The sequence below is a fragment of the Sus scrofa genome, chromosome 3 (assembly GCF_000003025.6).
Source record: "Sus scrofa isolate TJ Tabasco breed Duroc chromosome 3, Sscrofa11.1, whole genome shotgun sequence".
Classification (NCBI taxonomy): Eukaryota; Metazoa; Chordata; class Mammalia; order Artiodactyla; family Suidae; genus Sus; species Sus scrofa.
The window spans coordinates 47,179,557-47,200,980 of NC_010445.4; the positions used below are offsets into that span (position 1 = coordinate 47,179,557).

The 21,424-nt window shown below is 50.5% G+C and overlaps 1 protein-coding gene across 3 annotated transcripts in view; it reads right to left on the minus strand.

Moving 5' to 3' along the window:
• Nucleotides 1-21,424, minus strand: part of SH3RF3 (SH3 domain containing ring finger 3) — a 211,122-nt gene that overhangs the window by 51,109 nt on the left and 138,589 nt on the right. For all 3 annotated transcript variants that reach the window (XM_021087103.1, XM_021087104.1, XM_021087102.1), the window contains 3 exons: nt 17,755-17,831; nt 3,341-3,511; nt 1,183-1,436 (listed from right to left, as the gene is read on the minus strand). In XM_021087103.1, the coding sequence (XP_020942762.1) occupies nt 1,183-1,436; nt 3,341-3,511; nt 17,755-17,831 (502 nt within the window). The remainder of the gene's footprint in view (nt 1-1,182; nt 1,437-3,340; nt 3,512-17,754; nt 17,832-21,424) is intronic.

Sequence of the window (21,424 nt, forward strand, 5' to 3'; positions counted from 1 at the left end):
CTGGCGCTTGCCATCAGCCTCGACAAGGATTAAATCATGAACCCCCAGCACCCCTGAGAAGAGCTCAGGGTGAACATCAGGAGGGAGGTGCTCTGTGCTCTGGGAAAACTGGAAGAACAGGTCTGCAGACAGTCAGATATTTTTAGGAGGAGATTTTATGTGCCCTATTCTTGCATCTTCTCATATCTAGAAAAACACTACAATCCTTCATGGTGCTGTCTGCTCCTTGTAACTAGCAGTAATCTTCACGAGACCAGCAACCAACTTCTGTAAAATGTGTGCCTGGCTTTGTCAAACACACTGATATTATTCCCCCACCTCTTTGGGGTGATATTTCACAGTCCTCTGAGAACCAGCCACCTTCCAAGAGTGAGTCCTTCAGGCTATGAAGACTTAGGATGCTGGCCCAGACAGTGGAGGTACATATCAAAGGAAGGATTTTCAAGAGCCCCTAGGACTCCTCTGTTCCTGCTCCCTGCCCTTTGTTGCAAAAACTCCTGTATACCCTAGCTCCCAGTCGCCTTCTGGGGTGGTTCCTAATTTTGCCCCAAATAACACTTAACTCTCAGCTTTCAGGTTGTGTGTTTTTTTCCATTGCACAGGGACAGTATGCTGGCTCCATGTGTTGGGAAGTCACTGGCCTGGCTGTGTCAGGCTTCAGGGCTCTGCTCAGCTGGCTGCCAGGCTTCTGGCAGGATGGACTTGCCCTCCTGATACATTTGAGACCTGCCCGCTTTCTCTCCACCTCACCCCACCAGGAATCTAACCTTCAGCCAGTCTGGTTACTGATGACACTGCAGGAAAGTGAAAGTCATGGCCATCCCCTCGCAGCCTCAGCACCTTGTCCGGAAGAGACTCAGGGCTGTGTCTCCTACTGGCTCTGCAGGCCCCGTGTGAGGTGCTGCCTGGCAGGCATATGCAGCCGCCCCACGGTGGGGTTGCTCACGGGTGACCCACAGCTCTGTCGCTATGAGGAAGTATAGAAATACTGGCGAATTCTCTCAGCCACTCCCACTCAGGACAGGTTACTGACAGGGCAGTACATGTCCCAGGACCAGAAGATGGAAGGCCGTGATTACAAGGAGCCCTCCGTGGACTGCTGGAGACCTGGGATTTGTGTCCCTGAGATCCCCCTCCTCCAATTTCCCAGCAGAGCGAGGCCCGGGGGATCCCACCACGTACCAGTGGGGACGGCATTCCGGGCCTGGCTGGCTGTCGGCTGGGCCGAGTGCCGCAGACAACTGCCCATCGGCGGCGAGGCTGCCTGGTGCTGGGCCTGAGCCTGGCCAGTGCTGAGGGGAAGGGCCGGCCTCAGGGCCGTGGCCGGGCTGCTCAGACTCCCACCTCCCAGGTGCAGGGTTGTGGCCATCCCTTTGGCCAGCGGAGACCCTCCAAGCACGCTGTTCCGGACTGACCCAGCCCCTCCTCCAGGAACCCTGCAGAATAAACAGAATGAATCAAGTGAGGGCACACCTAAAAGCACATCACCCAGGCTACTGATGGAGGCCTGCCTGACCCAGGGGCTCTGAGAGACACAGGCCATGCAGTCCAGGGGACAAATCCTAAAACACCAAGATGATCCCTGCAGGCATGTGAGGCCCAGCGGTCAGGCTGGCCAGCAGGGACCCTTTACGACTTGCACTGTCTATCTGTCAAAGTGAACATTTACAAAACAGCAGAAGAACCCTGAGGCTAATCAGGTGTTTTGTTCCAGAACCACAGCCTTGATGCAACTTAACAAATAGCCATGTGTCTGCATCACAAGCCAGAGTAACAGGCTGAGCCACATCTGGCACGGGAAGCGGCAGTGCCGCCATCTCCCTCAGGGTGTAGTCTTCTTGTTTCCTGGGCCTCCGGGAAGGTGCAGACAGGTCGTGGGCTTCTGAGGGTGCTGGGGAAGTTGTGCTTCATACCCCAGACTTTCCAGGTGCAGCCAGTGCAGAGTGTTGAGGAAACAGAAGCACAGGGCAGAGAGGGGCCTCTGAGTTTCTCGGACTCGGGCTGGCCCAGACTGCGCACTGCCTTTGTCTGTGCCGGGAGGCTCCTGGTCCAGTTTCAGGGATCAAATGCCTTCCCTTTGTCCAAGAGCCGGGAAAACTGTCCTCTGTCCCCTGGGAGCCACTCGAGGGAGGGCAGGCACTGTGGCCCTGACTCCACTGGGGGAACCAGAGCCTCTGCAGAGCCACTGAGGGAAGCAGGGCCTCCAGGACAAGGCCCTGTCCAGGACCTCAGGGCTGCAGGCAGCACCTGGGCAGGGAACACAGTCTGCCTACAGCCCAGACCTGGATTCCTTCCGAATCACGTCTGCTCCCCTGCCTGCTGGACTCACCGTTACCCTTGCAAACGACGTTTCAAAGCCAAACCAGGTGGGCTCACAAAGCTGGGCCTTTCTGGGAGCCACCGTGTGGCCGAGGCTCCCCTCTCCAGCTGCTTTGAACGGAAGGGTCCATCCAGCAGCCAGTGCAGGTCTGGGGGTTATTCCAGAGTATTGTTCCAAAGAGAGCAGACACCAGGGTGAGTCCCCAGTGGACCTGAGCCTCGGGGCACAGACCAGGGCTGGGTGCCAGCAGTTCCCAGGAGTGAGGCTGACCCTGACCCTTTGGTGGAACCCTCCTCTCCATGGAAACAGCTGACAACTCTGAGCCACCTCTATCAATTTTTAAAACTGCTTTTTCTACTCCATTAAAAATAATGTAGGAGTTCACATCATGGCACAGTGGTTACCGAATCCAACTAGGAACCATGAGGTTGCAGCTTCTATCCCTGGCCTCGCTCAGTGGCTGTAGGTCATTGCCATGAGCTGTGGTGTAGGTCACAGACACGGCTCAGATCCCGCATTGCTATGGCTGTGGCACAGGCCAGTGGCTACAGCTCTAATTAGACTCCTAGTCTGGGAACCTCCATATGCCATGGGAGTGGCCCAAGAAATGGCAAAAAGACAAAAAAATTAAAAAATAAATTAAAAAAAATAATGTAACAGTAAATTTGTAAAAGCCAGAAAAATACAAGGAAAGACAATTTACATACAATGCTCTCTAACAATGATTAACATTGGTGGGATAGACCATCTCTCCTTCATGTCTGCATGTGGCCTGCTTCTAGTGCACATGCCTGGACTCACAAGGCACACGCCCTGTACTCACATGCACACACCCCTGAACACACCCAGGCACACACTCCTGTTCTCACACATGTGTACGCCCCTGTACACACACATGCACACCATCTCACTCCAACTCCCTACCTGAGTAAAGCTGCCCCTGGCTCCCGCTCCTCCTGCTCTGAGGTGAGCAGTCCCATGAGGGCAGCAGCAGGGGGTGGGGCAGCGAGGATGTCTTACCTGGACACAGGCGTCACGTAGTTTCCCGGGAACACGCCTGACAGCCCAGTCCTCAGGGCCGTGCCCTTGAACCAGCCATCCCGGCACTTCTCCAGGACGCGGTACGTGTCACCCTTGCGCAGCTCCAGCTCGTCGCTCTTCTGGGGCTTGTAGGCATAGAGCGCGAGGTACCTATGCAGAAGAGGCGGGCAGGTGAGGGGTGTGGGGCGGGCCAGCACCCACTGCACCACCTTCCTCCTCATGGAGAGCCGGGTGACAGGTGCCAGGAGCACCAGCTGCCATGGCACACATGGAGCCGGGTGCCAGGTGCTAGCAGGTGTGAGCAGGGAAGAGGCCAAGCTCCCCTGGTGATACTGGCCCTGGAGGACATGCCAGAACCAGAAGCGGGGGCCAGCCCTCCAGGCCCCACTTTGTTCTTTCCTCCCCTCTGTCTAAGGCCTGACACTCTGGGCAAGGGAAGGCTTTAGGGAAGACAGTGAACGACACAGCCCTGGGCTGGGTTTGCCTCATCTAGCCTCGCCTGCTAGCTCACCCATACATCTGGGCTGGAGGAGACTCAGAGGCCCTGTTAAAGACAGGGCAGCCCAGCCGGGACTCCTTCAATCTGTGACTGATGATTTCAATTCTACTTTTCTTCTAAGCCTTTCTGAACAACACAGTGGGATAAACCCTCCCCTACACTTAGAAGTTATGCCTCAGTTCAGCCGGGACTCTCTAAGGTGCCGCTGCTCTCCAGTCCCCACTCCCAGGCATCATCTGTAAGGTCTTCACCCCCCGGGGGTTTGTGTTTGCGTTCTCTCTAACAGAGGAAACAGTGTCAGGCAGCTACATTTCCCACAAGGTGCAGGTGGGAATGGGGCTTCAATTCAGTAAGGAACAAGGTGCACTGCAGAGAAATGGCACCTGCGGGGCCTCCTGTCATGACAGGCCTGGTGGGCCTACCGCCCTCGTGCATGGGCTGGAGCTCCCTGACCCCGGTGCTCCCTCCTGACCCCGGAGGCCCTTCTTAGGAGATGACACAGAAGTGGGACACGACTCTCTGGGGTCAAGTAAGAAGAAGTGAGGCCTTGCAGGTCAGAGAGACCTCGGGAGGAAGAGGCTAGAACAGGAAGAGGATCCCACAGAGCACAGACATCCTGGCTGTACAATACAGTAAAACAAGATAAAATAAACCCGCACCCCTTCCAACGTCCTAACACACAGTCCGCGGTGCCCCCGCCCTGTAAACCAAGGCTCCGCAGGGCAAGAGGCTGGACTGAGTCTCAGAGACAAAACCCACACATGGAGGACCCAGGCCTCAGGGAGAGTGAACGAGGTAGAACTTGACGTGGTCCGAATGACACCAGGCAACCAATAAATAGCCAGGTGTGATCCTTCCATTTTCACCTGTGGCTCTCGGGGCTCTGGGGGCAAAGAGGAATCTACAAGGGCCTGCAACATGCCCTCACACCTGCACCCTCGGGGCTGCCTCACTGCGGAGGAGGTTGCTGGTCGGCGGGGTTGCGAACCTACAGGAATGGCACCTGCTCTCCAGGAAACAGGGAGACACAAATTCCGCTTGTTTGCCTCATTCTGCCTCTTTGTGGCATGACAACAATTTTTCTGACTCTGCTGCCGGTGACACACAATGTCCAGGGGGACACCAAGCTGGGGGTGAAGGCTCCTGGGCGTGTGTGACACAGAGCTCCCCAATCACGGGTTCTGAAACGAGGCTCACTCTGGAGCCCTGCAGAGCCCACGGGCACAGCTGTGGCCCTACAGTACACAGCCCTTGCCCAGGAAGGACCCAGGTCGCCCCCGTCCCTCCCTCCGGGCGCCGCTGACTGAACACTCCCCTCACAGGACCAGGGCCTCACCAGGGGTCTCGTCCCCTCTCCATGCCTACACGGGCCAGCATCAGGGCTCAGGCCTCCCCCTACAAAGCCCCAGGTCCACTGACCAAGGCCCCTCCTCCCAGGCTCCTGCCCCAGGGGCTGCATGGTAGGCAAGCCCTCAGGGAGAGATGAGAGTGGAGGGTCCCCCCTCTGGGAGCAGTCCTGACAGCTTGACCGGGGCAGATCTTCTGTCCTTGGCTGGGATCCTGGGCAGCAGCCTCTGCTCAGAAGGGGACCCAGGGTCCCACCCAGGAGGGGCACCCATTTCTTTCCAGCTGCAGGGACCTAGAAAACCATGGGGCTCTCACAAGCACACTCCTCCCCTCAGGCCTATACATGTGCCCTCTCCACCCCTCACCCCAGGACCCCACGTGGGAGAATTTTGTGTTCTGTTCTTGCTCCATCGCAGGGTCTAGAACCATGTCTGCACAGAGATTCGCAATAAACACTTAGGGAGAGAGGAATAAAACAGACTCTACTTCTGAGGCTAAGACCAAACCTGCTGAAGGCAAAGGGGTGTGTGTGTGCATGTGTGTACATGTGGATTCATATGTGTACTGTGTACACATGTGTGTATGTGTGTGTGCACGAGTGCATGTGTATGCACTGGGAACGGCTTCATCTAGCCCCTAGTTCTGCCAGGTGACCTGGGATATGACGACAAGTATGGAGCAAAGAGGCTCTAGGTGTCCTTGTTCAGGGTCAGAGCACAGAGCTGGGACCATGAGGAGAGGGTGCCCTGGGTGCTCACAGAGGCGGAAGGGGGGACAAGGCAGAGCTGCTCCCTGGAAAGGCGGGGGAGGAAGCCAAGAGGGAAGCTGAGGACGGATGGCAGAAGCAGAGCTGAGGGGCAGAGGACATGGGTGTCCATTCAGGACAGAGCTGGGCCCAGAGAGAAGTGGGAGCTGGGGGTGGGGGGGTGGGCGGTACATGGAGGCATGAGAAGTGGGGGCAGGGTAGCTGGGGCATGAGAATGGACAAGAGAGCCGAGGTGGAAGCTCAAAGGGCAGCTTCTTTTTTCGCTTTTTAGGGCCAAACCTGCGGCATATGGAGGTTCCTAGGCTGTGCATCTAAATGGAGCTGCAGCTGCCAGCCTACACCACAGACACAGCAACATGGGATCCGAGCCACATCTGTGACCTACACCACAGCTCACAGCAATGCTGGATCCTTAACCCACTGAGTGAGACCAGGGATGTAGCCTGTGTCCTCATGTATCCTAGTCAGGTTCATTACCGCTGAGCCATGACTGGAACTCCTAAAGGGCTTCTTTTAACACAGGTACGAACCAGCATCCACCCCAGGGGTCAGGGTTCCCCACCAGAGCGGGGCAGGGCCTGAACAGGGGCTTCACCTGGGCCTCCTTCTTTGCTGCCCACCCACCCTTCTGGCCTCTGGGACCTAAACGACCTCAGGGGCCACCCAGTGGAGTGCAAAGCTATGGACAGCGGACACCTGTGGGAAGAGGTGCTGTCCCTGAGGGAGAAAGGACAGAGTCCAGGTGAGTGTGAGCTCAGTGGGCTCAGAGGCCCAGGGTAGGCCCACTGCCGACCTGGAGATTTCAAAGTAAGGCAGGCATCCGAGAGTAACACAGCAGAGGTCCCATGAGCCAAGTGTCTGTGGTCCCAGAAGCGACCCTGGGGACAGAGGTGACCGCCTGGGGGTGAATTGACGGCCTCACTCAGCTTCCTGAGCAGGAAGGAGCCATCTCAGCAGCAAAGCTGTGCTCGCTGCTCGGCATCCTCCCACAATGAGAACCAACATTCTTCAAGCCGTGGGCTCAGCCATGCTGAGTGCACTTTTAAGTCAGCAGAGTCCTCTTCCAAATGCCCAGTTGTGCTTCATAGAAACACACCATGGTTCCTAACCAAGTAATAAAAGCAGAAAAAGAGCAGCTGAGAGGTGAACTTGGCTGAAACCACTGCCAGTGTAGCCCCTCCTGGGGGCAGCAAGCTGTGGGTTTGCAGAAGGACCTGGGTTCACTCTGCATCTCTCGGACATCCAGGCAAACAGCGGGAAGTGTCAGCTTTTCTTTATCAGCTGTCCAGGGATGCTGTACCCCTCGGGCACTGACAACATGAGGGAGAAGATGAGTGTCCCTTCCAAAGATGCTTTTGCCCCGGGGGACAGGGATCGGGGTGCCCTCCTCAAAGTCATGAGTCAGAACTCCGTTCACCTTGTTTCACCTTCTTCATGAGGAGCTGCCTCCGGGGACTGTGGGAAGCAAGCAGAGCTCCACCCCCACCTCAGGCACAAGGGCCAAAGACCCAGGGTGGGAAGCTGCATTCATCATGGTCTCCCCAAGGCCCACGTGAGCTCTGAGGCTGGGTTACCCACCCATTTCACAGCTGAGCAACTGATGCTCAGAAGGATGGAGAATCTGGAGCCAGTTAGAGGCAGCGGTCCATGGCCTCAAGGCCTGGCGCAGCACCCTGGCCGGCTGGGGAGAGGCCAGTCAGAGAGGGGGCTGTGTGTGAGGGGCCCTGTGCCCACTGACACCAGGGCACTAATACCCACTGTCTTCATCTTTACTTTAAATGCATTCTCCTCCTCTGGCCTCAATATTTCAAGGTCAGCCCCAGCTTTGCTGGGGGATGGAGTGGAAACAAATCTGCCTTCACCTGGATGGTCTCTGTACCTCCCCCCGCGGGGATCCAGATACAGAGGGACCTGGGGCCTCTCCCTGCACATATGCATGCAGCTCACGCTGGGGCCAGGAAATGTGTCACCTGGCATCTTGCTCCTTCGGATGACTCAAAAAAACGCCCTGGACGGACCCTACCTGAGTGCAGGAGTGATCAGCCAGCCACCAGCCTCTGTCTGCAGCTCTCTGGTCCCTGCCGTGTGCCAGGCCACGTGGTCCAGACCTGACTGTGGCCACAGGAGTGCACCCTCAGCACCCCATCCACCACGTCCCCTCGGCCGTGCCTGCCAGAAGCACATGTGCTGACATCCAGCAGGGTGGTATCCAGCGATGGAGCTGCAGGCCAGTCCTCATGGACCTGGGGCAGGATGGCAGGGGCTGGCAGAGCTCAGGATGCAGCTTGTGGGAAACGGGAGAATGATCCTGTGCCCGTGTGCTCCCAGGACCCCATCCTCACTGTCCTTTCCTCCCAAAGGCCTTGAGCCCAGCACTGCCTGAGGGGGCCTGTCTCCCAGGACGAGCAGGCAGGCCGCCCTCCAGGCCCAGGGCTCACCTCTGCAGACTCACACACAGGCTGGCACTGAAGGTACTGGTTTTAGGCAAGGGTGGGGGTGTCTGACTCTGAATGGCTCTTCCCCACCGCCTGGTAGCCAGCAGACAGTTTCTGCACCTCCCAAAAGAGGTGCCCCCTCCTCCAGGCAGATGCAGCCCTGAGACTGAGAGTCAGGGCTACTCAGGTCCTGTCCCCGGCACCTTTGGCTGGATGGTGAGTGGCTAACACAGCCCGCAGCTGCAACAGCTCTGCCTGGCATCACAGCTGTTCCCTAAGCAGCCTGCTGGGAGCAGCCAGCAGGCACTGTGTGACAGCTCACTTCTACAGAAGAGCTTCGCCTGCTGTGACTAAGGGTCCACGGACTCCCTTCCACACCAACCAAGCAGTGGGTGAGGTGCTTCAGAGTCTTCATTAGCTTCACACCTCCCACCTCCTTGTGACTGTGATGGCTGCTCTTTCTTCTGAAATGAGGGAAAGAGTCTTCTCCGCTCCTGCTGTGAAGACTCCACTCCTGCTCTTCTAGCAGCAGTGCTGCACGGGCTCAGGTTGGCGAGACACGTGCCCATGCCCTGATCTCTGGTTCACCTGGCTCACCTCCTCCCGTGGATGGCGAGTTATCCCACATGTGGGATAACTTCCTTGGAGAGGGACCTGAAAACTGGATGAACACAGCCTCCAAGACACAGGTTGAAAGGATGGCATCAAGACAGGTGGGGACAGAAAGACGGAGCTGCCAAGGAAACCCCTCCCCAGCCACAGTGACCCACAGATGGGAGGGACCACAAACTAAGGAGTGAGGGATTTGAGCTCCACAAGACACACAACCCCTAGATCCTGCTCAGGAGAGATGAGCCCCCCAAACCAACAGAGAGCACCCAGGAAAAGCATGGAACTACAGGGAATGGGAGTCCCTCAAAGGGCCGTGTGCAGACTCCCTCAATCCCCAAAGCAGTACAAATATCCCAGACTGAAAAGCACAGCGTCACAGATGAAGGGGACCTACTTACTAATGGTGAAGCACCTGCCAGAGAGGTAGGAACCAGGTGGGACACTTCCTGGGGACTGAGTCACTGGCCAGAGCCATTTCTGTGATCTCAGTCTAACCTTGCAAATGCCGGCCAGGAGGGTGCAATTTTGGAATTCTTCATCTAACCTGCTAGTGTCAATGGGCATGTCCTGATGAAAACCCAGCCACCCCTGCACCTTGGCTGGGGCCTCACACAGCCTAGCAATAACCCTGCCCAGCAGTGTGCAGTAGCTGCAGCATCCCCACAACAGGAGGATGCAGGCAGCCCACACAGGGGACCTTGAGCGCCTGACTCATAAGACTGCACCTCTAGGCCCCATGGGATATCTCCCCAAAAAAGGCCATGCCTTCAAGACTAGAGAAGGTAGCTGATTCACCTACTACAAGGAAACAATCATGGGGAATTAGGCAAAATGAGAAATGAATAGGTTCCAACTGACAGAACAAGATAAAACCTCAGAGAAAGAACTACATAAAACATAGATAAGCAATCTGCTTGATAAAGAGCTAAAAATAATGGTCATAAATGCTGTCACTAAACTCAAGAGTGGATGAACACTGGAAGAACTTTGACAAGGAGAAAATGTAAGAAAGTACCAAACAGAAGCTGCACCTGAATGAAAAAATGCACTAGAGGTGTTCACACCAGACTGGATTAGGAGGAAGAGCGAGTCAGCAAGCAGAAGGCAAAGCACTGGGACCCACCCAGACAGAGAATGGGCACCTAAAGACACCTTAAGGGACTCAACCAGACAGAGAATGGGGAAAACAAAACTGAAGATACCTTAAAGGACTTTTGGGACAACATCCAGTGGAAGGAATAGCATTTGCATTAAAGGAGCCCCAGAAGAAGGAAAGAGAGTGAAAGGGCCAGAAAAATTATTTGAAGAAATAGTGGCTAAACCTTCCCTAATCTGGGCAAGAAATAGGCATCCAGGTCCAAGAATCCCAGAGAGTTCCTAATAAGATGAACCCAAAGAAACACACACTGAGACACACTGTAATTAAAATAGTAGGAGTTCCCATCATGGTGCATTGGAAACGAATCTGACTAGGAAACATGAGGTTGCGGATTCAATCCCTGGCCTCGCTCAGTGGGTTAAGGATCCAGCATTGCTGTGAGCTGTGGTGTAGGTCACAGATGTGGCTTGGATCTGGCATGGCTGTGGCGTAGGCCAGTGGCTACAGCTCCTATTAGACCCCTGGCCTGGGAACCTCCTTTTGCCGTGGGTGCAGCCTTGAAAAGCCAAAAAAAAAAAAAAAAAAAAAAGGTAAATGGCCAAGAGTAAGGAGACACTCCTAAAAGCAGCAAGAGAAAAACCGATTGTTACAGACAAGGGGAACTCCATAAGACTATCAGCAGATTTTTCAGCAGAAACTTTACAGGCCAGAAGGGACTAGCATGACATATTCAAAGTGCTGAAAGGAAAAAACTTCCAATCAAGAATTCTCTACCCATAAAAGTTATTACTCAGGATTAAAGGAGAGGTAAGAGTTTCCCAGATAAGCAAAAGCTAAAGGAGTCCATCACCACTAAACCAACCCTACAAGAAATGTTAAAGGGACTTCTTTAAGCTGAAAGAAATGGCATTAATAAGACACATGAAAGTGAAAATCTCACTAAAGAAGGTAAATATGTAATGAAGAGAGTGGATAAATTACTTATGAAGCAAGCATAAGTTTAAAAGACAGGAGCAGTAAAATTAGCTAATTTATAACAAGCAGCTAAGAGGTATATAAAATAAAAAGATATAAAATATGTCATTATAATGTAAAATGTGGGTAGGGGAAGAGAAAAAAGATAAAGCTTTGGAATGTGTTCAAACTTAAGTTGCTAACAACTAAGTACAGACTGCTATTTATACAGAGTGAAATATGTGAACTTCAATGTAACCACAAGGGTAAAACTCATAGTAAATGCACAATAGAAAGAGAGAAAGGAATCCAAACATAATACTAAAGAAACCACAAAAATGCAAGGAAAGACAGAGAAGAAAGGAACAGAGAGGAACCACCAAAACAGCCAGAAAAAAAATTAACAAAATGACAATAAATACATAGCTATTGATATTTACTTTTTTTTTTTTGTCTTTTTGTTGTTGTTATTGTTGTTGTTGCTATTTCTTGGGCCGCTCCCGCGGCATATGGAGGTTCCCAGGCTAGGGGTTGAATCGGAGCTGTAGCCCCCGACCTATGCCAGAGACACAACAACGGGGGATCCGAGCCGCGTCTGCAACCTACACCACAGCTCACGGCAACGCCGGATCGTTAACCCACTGAGCAAGGGCAGGGACCGAACCCGCAACCTCATGGTTCCTAGTCGGATTCGTTAACCACTGCGCCACGACGGGAACTCCCGATATTTACTTTAAATGTAAATGGATGAAGTCTACCATTCAAAAGAAAGAGGGTAGCTGCATGGATTAAAAAAAAAAAAATACCAAGTTCATCTATATGCTGCCTACAAAAAAACTCACTTCAGAAGTAAGGACACACAGACTGAAAGTGAAGATATGGAAAAAAGACATTCCATTCAAATAGAAATGAAAAGAAAACTTAAGTAGCTATACTCATATCAGACAAAACAGACTATAAAAGAAAGGTTATAATAAAAAACAAAGAAGACAAATACCATATGATTTTGCATATATGTGCTATCTAAAAAAATGATACAAATGAACTTATTTACAAAACAGAAAGAGACTCACAGACACAGAAAACAATCTTATGGCTGCCAAAGGGGAAACTGGGGAGGGATAAATTGGGGGTTTGGGATTAACAGACACACAATACTATGCATAAAATAGATAAACAACAAAGATTTACTATATAACACAAGGAACTACATTCAATATCCTGTAATAACCTACAATGGAAAAGAATCTGAAAAGAATATTCTTACATATATATATAAAACTGAATCACTTTGTTGTGCACTTGAAACTAACACAACATTGTAAATTAACTTTACTTCCATAAAAATGGTTAATTTAAAAACTACGTACTTGATTAAAAAAACATAGATGGAAAAATCTGATGAAACTATCAAATCCAATGTGGTAATTTTTTTGTAAAAAAATCATACTTAAGTAAGGACTGTATTAGTAATGCAAAGATGACCTGACATTAGAAAATTCTATCAATGTATTTTATCACACTGTTGTAAGCAGAAAACTATCAAAAGACATGGAAAAAATATAAAATAAAATTCAAGACTCATTAATGAAAAGACGAAGAACAGCATTATATAAATAAAGGGTTATAAATCCTATAAATCTTGCTAGATTGGTAAAGGGTTCAATCCAGCAAGAAGATGTAATATTTATAAATGTATATGATCCCAACATAGGAGTGCCAAGACATATAAAGCAAAAATTAATGAACATAAAGGGAGAAACTGAAAGTGACACAATAATGGTAGGGGACTTTAACAAATCATTTAAATCAATGAAGAGATCACCCAGATGGAAAATTAACAGGATAACTTTGGCCTTAAATGACACATTAGACTAGACAGACTTAAAGGATATATACAGAATACTTCAGCCAAAAGGAGCAGAATACACAGTCTTCTCACACACATGGAACGTTCTCTAGGATAAGTCACATGTCAGTTTACAAAACAGGTCTCAATAAATTTAAGAAGGTGGAAATCATATCAAGCATCTTCTCCAACCATAATTTAATGAAACTAGAAACACAATTGTATGGAACAAGAAAAAATGGGGAAACCTCACGTTTTCAAGGTCTCCTCTTGTAACTATTACTATATTTAGATTAATAGAAAGAGGAGACACTTGCATAATGACCAATAGCTCCTGTTATTTATGTTACTACCACATCAAAAGTTAAAACCTGCTTAAATAAAACTACACAACTGGCTACCTGACTACAAGTCTCCCCGAAGTGCCAGGTCCAGACTGGGTTTCCGGCTTGTTCTCCTGGAAAGAAATGAGATCTATTTTGTCTATTAATATTCAGGTTGTCACTTCTCCAACGACTTCTAACTGGGTCTGTTACATTTACATAGTAACACTGGGCTAACAGAAGGGGACAAACATATATCTGACCAGGGCCAGTGGTCCCCAAGTACTGACTGTCTGGACCACAATCAATTGTTACCAAGCACAGCCTGGTTCTCACTCCTGCTGGGGCCCTAGTTACAATCATCCTTCAACTGATCTTTGCCCCTATATTTTTAATCTGCTTGTCAAGTTTGTTTCTTCCAGAATCTAACAGTTCCATCCTTCCATCCGCAAGGCTTCTAACCCATTCCTCTGAAAACTCCACTTTCCCTGAGCCCTTCAGACTAAGCTACAAAAGATTTTGGCTCTTAATTACCAAAATGGCTCTTTTATTCCAATTTCCCGGCACACAGAACCCCTGATGGACCAACAATCCCAGGTAGGGCCAGCGTGTCACCCCTGCTCAGCACAAAGAAACTATAGAAGATGAGACCTCCACCCAAATGCCAAAGGTTTGGCATCGTTGATATGTGAGGGGGTAATGTGGAAGCCATCCTATATGACAAAAGTCTCTAATTTTAACCTCTAACTGACCAATGAGCAGCCTTGAACCTCAGCCAACCCACACTGACATGTTTCAGTCCCTTATGTGCATGGTGAGAACCTGGAGAGGGCATTCCTGAAGCCAACTCCAAACCACTGCCTAGGTATAGACAGCTCTCATTATGCTGCCCTACCCGCTGCTCCCTTGCAGTACCCAGTGCATTTGCCTTTCTCCACTCTGAAAAAAAAAAAAAAAAAAAAAAAGGAAAAAGAAACAAAATGGGGAAAACCACAAAAACATGGAGGTTAAACAACAAGAATGGGTCATTGAAGAAATCAAAGGAGAAAAAAAAATCTCAAAACAAAGGAAAATGGAATGACAATGATCCAAAATCTGTGGATCACTTCAAAAGAAGTTCTAAAAGGGAAGTTTACAGTCCTATGAGCCTACCTCAGGAAACAAGAAAAAAAAATCTCAAATAAAAAATCTAAACTTACACCTAAAGGAACTAGAAAATAGAAAAAACAAAACCACATGTTAGGAGAAGGAAATAATAAATATCAGAAAAGAATGAAATGAAATAGATACTAGAAAAAATAGAAATGATCAATGAAACCAGGAGCTGGGTCTTTGAAAAGGCAAATGAAATTCACAAATTTTAACTGGGCTCATGAAGAAAAAAAGAGAGCTGGCCCAAGTCGATAAAATCAGAAATTGAAAAAGAAGTTACATCTGACACCACAGAAATATAAAGGATCATAAAAGACTACTGAAAACAATTATATACCAACAACAACCTGAAAGAAATGGAAAAATGTCTAGAAACACATAATCCTCCAAGACTGAATCATGAAGAAACAGAATCCTGAGTAGACTGATTACTGGTAAGGAGACTACATCAATAATAAAAATTCTCCCCAGAAGCAAAAGTCCAGGACCAGAGGGCTTCGCTGATGAATTCTACAAAATATTCAAAGAATATTTAATACCTGTCTTTCTCAAACTCTTCCAAAAACTGAAGAGGAGGGAAAATAAACTCATTTTACAAGGCCAGCATTACCCTGGTACCAAAACAAGATAAAGACATCTTCATAAAAGAAAATTACAGGTCAACATATCCTTGAAAAACATAGATGCAAAAATCTTCAACCAAATATTAGCAAATTGAATTCAACAGCACATTAAGAGGATCATATACTGAAGAAGGGTATTTACTCCAGGGATGCAAGGATGGTTTAACACTACAAATCAATCAATGTGATACACCACATTTACAGACTGAAGAATAAATTTCATGATCATCTCAACAGATACTGAAAAAGCACCTGACAAAATTCAACATCCACTCATGATAAAAACTCTCAACAAAATGGATACAGAGGGAACATATTTCCACATAAGAGCCATATATGATAAACCCATACTTAACATCTTACTCAGTAGTGAAAAGCTCAAAGCATTTCCTGTCAGATCAAGAATAAGACAAGGATGCCCACTCTTGCCACTTTTATTCAACATAGCATTGGAATCCAAGCCGCAGCAATCAGTCAAGAAAAAGAAAGTAAAACAGTCACTGTTGGCAAATGACATGATTCTATACACAGAAAATCCTGTACTAAAACTCATCAACAAATTTTGTAAAGTTGTAGTACATTAAATTAATATACAGAACTCTATCAAAAAACCACCCCAAACAGAAATGAAGAAAACAATCCCCACGTACAAATGCATCAAAAAGAATAAAATATCTAGGAATAAATTTAACCAAGGAAGTGAAAGATCCCTACAATGAAAACTCTAAGACCCTCATGAAAGAAATTGAAGACACATAAAAAATGGAAAGATATTCTGTGCTCAAGGATAAAAAGAATTGGTATTGTTAAAATGTCCACATTCCCCAAGGCAGTCTATGGATTCAGTCCAATCCCTATCAAAATTTCAATGGCATTATTCACAGAACTAGAACAAATAATTCTCAAATTTGTATGGAACCACAAAAGGCCTCAAATAGTCAAGGCAATCCCGAGGGGGAAACAAAAAAAGCTGGAGGTATGACCTCCTTAATCTCAAACTAGGCAGCCCCAGGATGCACAAACTGACTGGTGGTAGCTGAAAACTCTGATGCTGGCCTCAGTCCTCCCAATGGCCACCAGGACCAGCAGACACATTCCCGCCAAAATGCTCATCATCCTTTGAAAGATACATCTGACTCCCTTCCATTACTTGAATGAAAATCTCCAACCAAACAAGGACAGCCATGCTCTGGAGGTGAGGCAGGGGGCTTGGACCACACAAAGCCCCTCATCCCCCAGAGCAAAGCAGAGGAAGGAGGAGAAAAAAGTCCCTCCAAACTCAGCACCAAACTTAAAACCCCTCTGTGATACAGAAGGTCCGTTGGCTGAGGCCTCTAGAATGTACTGACAACTCCCAGGAAGTGATACTCCTGGAATTGTGTTACCTTCTGGGTCTCAAAGGCAGAGCAAGCTTCTTGGATGGCTGACCTGGTGTACAAGAGGCACCTCCTTGGTGGGCTGCCAGGACCCTCTGCACAGGAGGGGAGGATCTGGCTCTTGGGAGAGGTGAGCAGTTATGGAAAGCCTGAGAGCCAGGCACCTTGCTGGGGATGCCAAGATGAAACACCTTGAAAGGCCTTGTCCGTAAAGAGCTCTCCTGCCTGCCTCCCCCTTGGGGAACTCCAGCAAGACCCCACAGTATCCTGTGAACTGGATCTGCTTCCTCAGGGAAAGGGTCCTGCATCCAGTTCTCAAGAAGAGCAAGACCACAGCCCATCCTCCCCCAGGTGCGTCGCCCAAAGGTATGAGTGGAGGCTAGCGGAGCTTCTCCGGAGCCCTGGTTGAAAGACAGATACTTCTGTCCAGTGCTGTGACCCCTAAGTTTCTGCCTGGAGACATCCAGGTCACACTTGCTAACCTATGTCCCCTCAGGAAGCTATGTAAAAAGTGCTAAGTCCCAATTTCCTTTGTCTAGTTGGTTGTGGCAATAACCTAATACCAGCAGCCTGAGTAACTGCTCAGGGATTCCTATTTGGCACCAGATAAAGGTGAGTGTTTCCACTGCACTCAGTCCACGTCTAGGAATCCTTCTGAAGACCAACAAGCTGTATTTTCAAAGGGCATTTTTTGCTTGAAATCCATTTTGTCCCTCTGGCTGTACTGGACCTCGGGAACTTTCACTTTGCCACATTTTTGCCAAACTCATACTCTCCTCCTTAAACGTTCATTCACATAACTGAACTCATTGCCAAATGACAGAGCAAATGGCAATGTGATTCTTCAGAACACGCTTTAAATGGGGAATTTTAAACCCAGACCTTTCAGGAGCTCTCATTTAACAAGAGCACGTTCTCTAAACAGACAAACATCTCATTTACCAACAATGACTCATCTGGTTCTATTAGGAAATGACACACCGCCACTCTGCACCAATGGAAGCCAGCTGTTCATCACCAAGTTGCTTCCAGCAGTTGGTGATGCCCACAGCTCTGGCTGCCTCGCCCCACAGGGCCCACAATGACCTTCTCAAGGGCCTCTGGGGCCCTTTCCTGAGCAGCCAGTGAAAGCGTCTCTCATGTCTGGGCCACCCTCCTGCTTGTACTGAATGCGAGAGGCAGAGTGACACTGAGGGACCTGCTAGATGGTCCTCCTGGCTGCCCATCAGCAGTCCTGTCACTTGCACAGAACCAAGTGGACCAGCTGGGGATGCACGAGAACACTCCACGTTGGCATATCAGCAGGGGTGGGGGAGGTGCTGAAGGCTGGGACCCCAAAAACATAAATGGCAGCTCACACGTTGAGGGGTAGCTGGACTTTGGGAGCTGTGCCCTGCTGTTCAGTCGCTGGGGCAGATCCGGCCAAGGATGAGTCCTGGAAACAGAAAGAAGAGACAGTGAGAGGACAGGATGCTCCTGGAGGGGAGAAAGGTGGGCGGGGTGTGGCATCCAGGGGCATCTGGCTGCCTCCACGGGTCCAGGTTCCACTTGCTGGGTTTTAGTAACAACCTTCAGCCCTATGGAGGGAGCGTGGAGGCCACTGAAGCCTGAGCCTCCTACAGCAGCTCAGAAAACCACTCCAGCCTACATCTGGGCTGCACAGCATCACACTGTGTCCAACACAAGGAAGCCTCTTTTATTCTTAGAACCTGAATGAATCACTCCTGTGTTTGTCCAAGAAAATCCAAACCACACCTCACATGCTACAAAACCTGAGCTTATCTAAAAACTGCATCCCCAGGAATGAAAGAAAATTGGTCCTCTGGCAGCAGACAGAGGGGAGGCTAGAGGGTGATGGGATTTAGAGCATGCTTCTTCCGCCTGACCCCAGGTGCTCAAAGCTCAAGCATACACCCTGCGAGGAGGTGACAGGGGACCTCCTTCCAGGTGGTTCCTGCTAAGTGTCAGGTGCATGGGAAACTGGCTGAGAGGCTGCTTGAGGGCCAGAGAGACCGAGGCTGCAAGATGGTCCTGAGACCACACTTGGGGAGCCCTGCAGACCCAGCCTGTGAAGGCAACATTCCACGAGTCCCTTCACCACACAGCTCATTTGTTCCATCCTGACCCACCCTAAGCAGCTCTCCATCTTCCTGTTCAGAGTACCGGGTGGTGCGGTGAACTGAACTCTGACCCACAAAGACTGTGACCTCCTACTGCCCTCCACCCTCAGGGACCATGGCAGGTGGCCAAACCACAGTCTGTCTGCAGCCCCCAAGACAAACCACTTCAGAACTGCTTCTCAGAGTTCCCGTCGTGGCGCAGTGGTTAACGAATCCGACTAGGAACCATGAGGTTGCGGGTTCGGTCCCTGCCCTTGCTCAGTGGGTTAACGATCCGGCGTTGCCGTGAGCTGTGGTATAGGTTGCAGACGCGGCTCGGATCCCGAGTTGCTGTGGCTCTGGTGTAGGCCGGTGGCTACAGCTCCGATTCAACCCCTAGCCTGGGAACCTCCATATGCCGCGGGAGCGGCCCAAGAAATAGCAACAACAACAACAAAAGACAAAAGACAAAAAAAAAAAAGAACTGCTTCTCCTTGTCAGGACACAGAGCTTCTGGCAGAATGAGGATGTGCAAACCCATGGGGAATGATCCGTGTCCTCACGTCATTGACGTCCCCAGGCCATCCCACCCCGGATGCTGTGTACCCAGGAAGGTGGGGAAGTTCCTCCTGCTGAGTGTCCAGGTCTTCTACTTGCTGGGCTACCTGGTCCCCAGGCCTTCCCCTGGGGAAGGTGGGCCTGAAGCTCCCCTCCCCTCTCATGGACATGGCACAGGTATGCACCCTCGTGCTTGGGGACAGTGGCCAACCACCTGAGCTCAGGACCAGCTGGGGGTGCTGACACAGCTTCCAATCCTAGGGGGCTTAGCCGGGGGGGGGTGGGAGACAGGTGCCAGGCAGGTCATCACAGACATGGGACCCCAGCAAGGGATACAGCACACACAACTGGGCTGAGCAGGGGCCTGGAGGAGAGGCTCCTGTGAGCATCAGATAAAGGCGAGGGAGGGGCAGCCCCACTGGCAAGGCAAGCTCTGCACATTTGGAAGAGAGGCTGAGGCCAGGGGGCATGGGCAGGGCGGGGCGAGGAGAGGGGGCAGGATGTGATGGAGGCGTTTGGTAAGAACAGAAACAGCAGGGATATGAGCAGCCGCTCCCCCACGCAGAGCTCACAGCAGGCCTGCTCTTGTCCAGACACGTTGCCTGGGACAGCGCCTTTAATCTCAGAATAGGCCTGCAAAGATGATGCTACTGTCACCATTTTACAAAATGGAGGAACCATGGCTCAGAGCAAGTGGGCGCGTAGCTCCATCACACAGCCAGCCAGAGCCCCGGGCCACGTGTGAACTTGACAGCCCGTGCTGGGGCCGTGCTCCCCTGCAGCACCATCCACAGGAGCTTCCCGCTGCTGCACTGGCAAATGACCACAAGGCCAGTGCCCGGAGGAACAGATTCTCCACCTCCAGGCTCCAAGGGGAGTCCATCCCACCTCCCAGCACTGTCCCCCCACCCCCCGGTTCCCAGTCTCCACCTCAGTCCGTGCCCGCTCTGCCCTCTTGCCTCCTGGTAGAAGGACCCCTGTGATCACACTGGGCCCAGGAGGACCTGGACCATCTCAGTCTCTAGTTCCCTGTCGCTTTTGTCTCTCTTGCCAAGTGAGGCAGCATGGTCAGCATCTTGGGGACTAGGACATGTATACGCTTGCAGCCACTGTCCCCTGCCAACAGGACTAGTGGGTGCTTTGGGAAGCAGCAGCTCCCAGCCCTGGGAGGGGTGCCAACCAGAGGCACGGCCACACCCTCGCACATCACTCCCAGAACATGGGGGACACGAAAGTCTGTGTGAAGGTCTTTTGATGCAACACCAGGGTGTCTTGTGCTCAAGGCCCCACTGTGACCTTGTGGAACAGACTTCCCATGTCAGGACTGGGGCGCTTCCTCCTGGCTGAGGGCCTGAGGTTGATTCCACTTTGATTTTTCATGGCTTACTTGTTTTCTTTTTACAGCTGCACCTGCAGCATAAGAAAATTCCCAGACTAGGGGTTGAATTGCAGCCGCAGCTGTGGCCTATACCACAGCCACAGAAATGAGGGATCCAAACCACATCTGCAACCACCAGATCCTTAACTCAGTGAGTGAGGCCAGGGATCGAATCTGCTTCCTCACAAAGATGTCAGGCCCTCAACCCACTGAGCTACAATGGGACCTCTTAATGGCTTATTTTTAAATGATTCTGGGCCTTGAAAGATTAGTGCAGGTCTGGTAGGAGTAGGAAACCAGACAAGAAAAAGGGAGGACAAAGACAGCCTCAGTTGCTTTCAGATAAAAGTAAGTGGGATGCAGCCTGGAGTGGGAGGACACCCCACCCCTCCCTCCCACAGCAGCCCACCCTGTGCACAGTGGAGAGGCAGCCAGTCAGGCCACAGCAGGAAGGCTGCCCACTCTGACAAAGCAGCATTCTCTTCAGTTGATATGTAATGGCCACAGGCTGGGCTCAGTCCAGGAGGTGAGCAGAGCCTGACCTGAAGGCGCCAGCAATGTGAGGACATGAGTGACCCAGTTCTGGGGGCCACTGATTCCATGGAGTGGGTGACTCCAGGGGCTGCTTAGGCCTCAGGTTCAGCAACAGCCCAGACAGGAGTCTTGGACAAGCAGCCACAGACCCTGATTCTAAACCACCAGCTTGTTTACCAGATGCCACAGGCCCCAGCACTGCCTTTAATGAGGACTTTGAGCAGTAGCTGGGAACCAGGCCTTCTCTTTCCCATTGGGATTAATAAAAGGGAAAAGAGTCTGTAGGCTGGCCAGCTGTGCCTGCGCTAAAAGGGGACTTCAAGTCTCTTTTCTTGACACAGAACAAGACCCTGAGAAGAAACATCTTACTTTAATTTTTAATATATATCCAGAAAACGCTGTCATCACCCTAAGGAGTCATGAAATGTCCATGTTTTATTCATCATAGGCTACCGCTCC